The 6,000-nt window shown below is 40.4% G+C and overlaps 1 protein-coding gene across 1 annotated transcript in view; it reads left to right on the top strand.

Moving 5' to 3' along the window:
* The first annotated feature begins 2,851 nt into the window (after window positions 1-2,851).
* Window positions 2,852-6,000, top strand: part of pudp (pseudouridine 5'-phosphatase) — a 39,507-nt gene continuing 36,358 nt past the window's right edge. The window contains exons 1-3 of the mRNA XM_084347130.1: window positions 2,852-2,974; window positions 3,667-3,885; window positions 5,671-5,900. Of these exons, the coding sequence (XP_084203256.1) occupies window positions 2,905-2,974; window positions 3,667-3,885; window positions 5,671-5,900 (519 nt within the window). The 5' untranslated portion in view covers window positions 2,852-2,904. The remainder of the gene's footprint in view (window positions 2,975-3,666; window positions 3,886-5,670; window positions 5,901-6,000) is intronic.

Below are 6,000 nucleotides of genomic sequence, written 5' to 3'. Positions count from 1 at the left end.
GCTACTGTATGATTCCCAACAAAGTGTACCCACGCCAAAGAGGTAATATCCTTTATATAGCCTTTTAAATGATAAATTAATGTTCTCCGCCCCCTCCTTGCTTGTGCTATGATACGAGCGTGTTACTGGCATCAATCAAAACAAACATATATTTATAAAAATCTCTGAAGTTGAGGTTAAACTTTCAATATATTCTCTAATGTCTACTGTTTTCAAATGAATATACTGTATGTCAAAAAGGATTAGCAAAATATCACATTCTGTCTGATTAATAATGAAGTAAGACATTAAATACAATGACTTAAATCAGTGTCTTTATCGTTTCCACATTAAATCAAGTAAAATGTATCTTAACCATCACATAAAAGCTGCACCACCCCAACTGTTAGAAACGTGTTTATATGTGGATCTCAGTGTAACAATTAGGCAGCAAACATGAAGCATCTCCCAGTCTAATGGCAGCAGTGTCTCTGCAGCAGTCCCGTTCCAGAGGGAGATATGAAAACTAACTAACTGTGTTTCTGGCTGTGATTTTACCACTCCACTATTTATATCTACAGACAGACTGTTTCAGTCAGACAGCAAAGTGTCGCTCCGGGCTAGCTTCATAGCAATCTCCTGCTACTTCTTCCAGACTGTCATCTTTTTTCTGTTGCATTGATTTGTGGGATTGGAAGCATCATCAGGCTGATACTCTTTTTTAAAATTTTTTTTTTACTGCTGTTTCCTCTGCACTCAACATACTGCTGGAACAGAATAAAAATACTCAACTTTTTCATCTTGTCTGAGTTGTTGTTCGCACAAAACAAACGTGTCACCAGGAAATTGCACTTTTCCGTAGTATTCCTCCAGAAAGTCAAAGGGTGGCTGCTCCTTCTCAGTGCACCGAGTGCTCAGTCACTCTGAGCAAGTCCCTAAACTATGCAATTTGACACAAAGCACACTCGACGGGACTCAAAGCCTCCATTTCACTCTCGCCGTCCCCCAATTAGACCTGAAATCCATAGGCTCATTAGATCGTCCAGGTTACGGGGTTCTCTCATTCCCCTGACGTCTCTTTCACGCTAACAAGACAAACTCTGTTAACACGGGGCTTCCAATTATTCAGAAAAATGTGGCAGCGCCGGTTGGGATGCAGTGAACAGCCGTTTGTCAGTAATTTGCTGTGGCCCCTCTCTGTGACATGCTGAACAATGGAGATGTAAGACACTGAATTTCAACTAAACTGTCTTGTGATCTTGTGATGGGATCACACCAGCCGCGTCAGCATGTTCACGTCGCGACCCACGACTACTCAGTAGTCATTACTACATTTTTACTTGACACCACAATCTGTAAACTATTCCTCCCATTTGATCTCAGCTCTGCATCGCTATGGTGTGAACAAAATCTGTTCATGGACAGACAGTCTCGTGACAATGTTTCACCATGACAATGACACACACAAGACTCACAATTTGAAAATGTTACCAACCGACGCTGTTGGGGCCGGTCACAAATGTAAATATGTTGCTGAGACTTGGGAGAGCAATTTTCAAAAGGCCGCTAACCTTGGTCATTATCGAATTCTGTGAAATTCAGTCATATAATTATTTACACGTTCCTGTGACAACACTGCAGTTTATACTGTATACAGTATATCCAACGCTCTGCACACATCATACCTTTCTGAAATCCCTGAGATGTTTTTTCTCACCACGCTAGAAGAAAGAATGTAGATATCATACCCAGAGGAGACATGTCACACCTATTGTTCTTTGTGCAAAAAATACAATTCTGCCAAAATGTGACAATCTGGGACAGGTCCCTTTGTGATCTGGGACACTTGTTTTAGGCTTAAAAAAAGCCTTAATCACATTACTTTATGCATGCCTGGCTTATTGTCACTGTTTGTTTAAAAGCATTAAATGACAAGGACAGAAATGTATAATTCATAGAAACTTAATGAAGTCACATAAAACAGTATTTTTTTCATTAAGGACTAGATAGAGTACATATATGACAATCATCAAGTTACTATATTTAAATTCATTTAGAACATGAATTAAAAAATATCACAACATTTTAAAATATCTATTAAAATTCAACCAATAGCAAGCAACAGTTAGATGAACTGATTATTAATTAAATTATTCATTAAATTCTCCATTCTATTGAAGTTGTATAACCTTTTGAAAGAATAAAACAGCATGATTAATTTGTTTTTTTCATTTATACTCTCTCATTATGTATTTTCTTGTACACAATAAGACAATCAACTGTAATTTTCCTAAAATAATAATTCTCAGTTTGATTTGATGACAATAATTACACTGCTAATAATGTTTTGAGAGGAAATAAATTAACATTTCCTACAGAGGTTCACTCTTCTGGGCTCCAAAGTAGTCCGTGTATGTGATGTGTGTAGAATGAGGGCTGAATGAACCATGCTGTCCCACATTGTTAAAACACTAAAACACATTTTCAACATTTCAATGAATATTTTTTCACAAACATAATTTGATAACAAAAAACAAAAAAAAAGAAGCATTTTCTTATTTATGACAGATGTATTTTCTTAACATTAATCTTACCCTAGTAATGGTTGAGAAGAGAATATAAATGCTACAGGAACAAGCGCGGACTTCATTTCCCAGCAGCCATTGCGTGCGCCGGGACGACTAAAATGCATCCCTGAACAGGGTGAAGCGCCATTTCAGACTGAAACATGTAATTTATCCTGTGGTTGGTATTTAACCGAGCCAGTCGGAGAGGATTCTGTGTGTGAGCGTGTTGTCGGGGGTTGTTGCAGCGCTACGTGTCGTCTCCAGCTCCGTGTGCGGTGCTGTCTCAGCTCAGGGGTAGGCTCTGACCGGCCCCCGCCTCCGTCCTGCCGGTGGACGCGGAACTACCTCTGAGTGAAACATGTCTGTGTCGAGCGGCTCCTACAAACCTGTGAGCCATGTCATTTTCGACATGGATGGATTACTTTTAGGTCTTTACATTACTTTGTGTGTTCTGCCTGTTTTCTTTCACCGTCTCATACGAGGTTGCACCTGTGCTAAAGCTACGTTGATACAGAATCTCATTCATTCACTCCGTAGGCTAGTCAGTTAGAAGGTGGCATGACGAACTCCATGGGAAAAATAAATAAATTATGATTTCTTTGCACACAACTACAATTTCGAATCACTCCGAGAATCAACTGATATAGTTCTTATAACGGTGTCATCTGGAGGTGAATTCGGCCTATATTTAAAATGGCTGTCGGTGCTTTTAATGTCAGAAATCAGATGTTTAGTGTGTTAAGTTACTTTACGAATTTTCAAGCCAGAAGTTTCACTGACAACTTATCTATTAATCAGACGTGCACAATTAAAGGGTTGAACAGGATAAAAATGAATTATATTTTACTGATGATAAGCTTGATACTAATGCACCATTAGGACTGACTGGTCTGTGAAATGATACAACTTGGCTATCATTTAATGTATATCTGAATTTTGAATACTGTTGTCTATATATGAAGATGCTGCACTTTTGACATCTGACTTTTCCAGTTTGAGGTCAAACTCAGCTGTTATCTGTCTCGTCTGCTCATTTGCAATTCATATTAGATCCCACATTAATGAATGACTCTACGTTTAATTGAACGCTATTCATTTTCTTTTTGTATTCTCACTTCAGACACAGAGCGACTCTACACTGTGTCCTTCCAGGAAGTCTGTGACCGCTTTGGAAAGCGGTACACGTGGGACGTGAAGTCGTCAGTGATGGGTAAAAGTGCTGTGGCTGCCTGCCAGATTATTCGGGACTCTCTGCAGCTTCCCATGACAGCTGAGGAACTTCTGGCTGAAACCAGACAAATACAGGAAAAGATCTTTCCCTCTGCCAAGCTCATGCCAGGTACGCCACTCCTCCTGACATGACATCCAGCACCACATTTAGGCCGCTCACAAAAGAATTAGACTAAAAGATGAAGAATCAGTGAAGTGCAGCTGAAGGGCAGCCTAACATTAGCTCTTATATGGGCTGCTGTCTTTATTCTACAGGCAGGAGTGATGCTTCTTCTGCCTGTGTGCCTGTGTATGCAGCCATGCAACTTTTGGGACGTGTGCATACATTTTTTGCTCTGATATTCAGTGCTACAGTTGCACTTTACAATTTCTTTCTGATGATTAATTTTTACTGGAAAAAGTAAAAAAAAAAAAAATAACCAAGTCAAGTAGGCCTCCGCTGTGACAAGTTGTTTCTGACAGTTAAGATTTCAGTTTTATACGTGGTGAGTCATGGCCTTATGTCTGAGCAAGGTTATTTTAATCCTTTGTGCTACTTTATCTCAAGGTGTAATTAGTCTAATTATCTTAAAGACCTGCTGTTGCTGTAATGAAGAAACACTGGAAATTGGCTCTTAAAGTAAAGTACTCAATAATGTGTCCATTCGTGTTACATAAGGATGGTGATTCGGTAGGTGCAGCAGTCACGCATAACCTCATTAATCAATTAATGCCTGCAGTTCATGCTTTAAATATCATGTTGTACTTGATTTGTAACAGAGCATTGAGCAAAGAGCAAGTGTTCACTGTTGAGAATGTCACATGCAGTGCATGCTGGTACACCCAGGCTAGGGTTGAGCCGATAGGCCAGTGGGCCAAATGCACCCCTTAAGAATTTTGTTATTTGTGCCGAACCCAGCTGAACCCTGTAAGTTGCCAGTTCATCACAGGGCTGACATATATGTACAAACAACCATTCACGCTCACATTCACACCTACGGACAATTTAGAACAACTCGTAACGCTGTTTTTGCATGATTGTGGGAGCAACCCACGCAGACACAGGGAGAACATGCAAACGCCGCACAGGAAGGCTCTGCCAGGTCTCGAACCCAGGACCTTCTTGCTGTGGGGCAACAGCATAAATAAAAATACTTTGCATATATGTTCTGTGTGTAGCGTGAAGCAGCTCCAACTTACATTTCATTGTGAAACCCTGTGTTGCAAAATGACCAACAAATAAGCTTAATTCCTTCATGTAGACTGGTGGCTGTGACACAAGCAGCATTGTTTAAACACATATACAGCTATTTTGTATTTACATGGAGGATTAAAAAGTATATTTACTATGTGACCAAACATGGCGGCCGTGAAGCAGTCATCTCAGTCGTTGTGTGTGGGGAAAATGGTGTAAAGCTCGTATTAGTTCTTCAGAACTAGAGACCTTTGTTCAGCACCTACAGAGTCGTGCCTCACATCCTGACATACTGCCTCCACTGGATAGCCTTGCCAAGCTTTGTGACATATACAGTTAATTCTGCAGACTCTATAGGATTCAGAAATGTAATGAAGTGGTAGCATGGAGCAGCGATATCTACAAATTGATCTGTTCAGTGACCATGTTCTCTTCAGGTTAAAGGAGTGTGTTCATTGAGGGAGTTTTTATTGCAGGTTTTATGGACTGACATCCTTGAATCTGTAGATTAAAATCCTCCCACAGCTCTGCTCCGCCATCTGGTCACCATTGAAATTAAAAGTAAGAATGAAAATATAAAACATATGCAATGTCTGGGAAGGAGCTCCATATCTACAGGGGGTTTATTTCAAACATCAGCCTTGCATCGCGAAAAACTCTTTATATAAACCTTAGTATGAACCTTAAGTCTCATTTCAGTATGGTCATGTGTACCACTAGGTGTGGAGAAACTGGTCCACCATCTGAAGAAGCACAATATCCCCATTGCTGTGGCAACCAGTTCTGCCGGTGTGACGTTCAAGCTGAAGACGAGCCAACACGGAGACTTCTTCAGTCTGTTTGACCACATCGTTCTGGGTGACGATCCCGACGTGAAGAGCAGCAAACCTCAACCTGACTCCTTCCTGGTTTGTGCCAGCAGATTCAGCCCTCCAGTCTCTCCAGCGAAGGTAACCACTAAGATTACAGGTGTACCATCGCTGAAGTCATGCTTCTTCACATAAATATAGGCTCTGCTTGGTCAACACTTTGCTAGGTTTATTTCAAATG

The sequence above is a fragment of the Pagrus pagrus genome (genome assembly GCF_965226575.1).
Source record: "Pagrus pagrus genome assembly, chromosome: 24".
NCBI lineage: Eukaryota > Metazoa > Chordata > Actinopteri > Spariformes > Sparidae > Pagrus > Pagrus pagrus.
The sequence above is the reverse complement of the archived record's forward strand: the minus strand, read 5'-3'. Positions and strand labels throughout refer to the sequence as shown.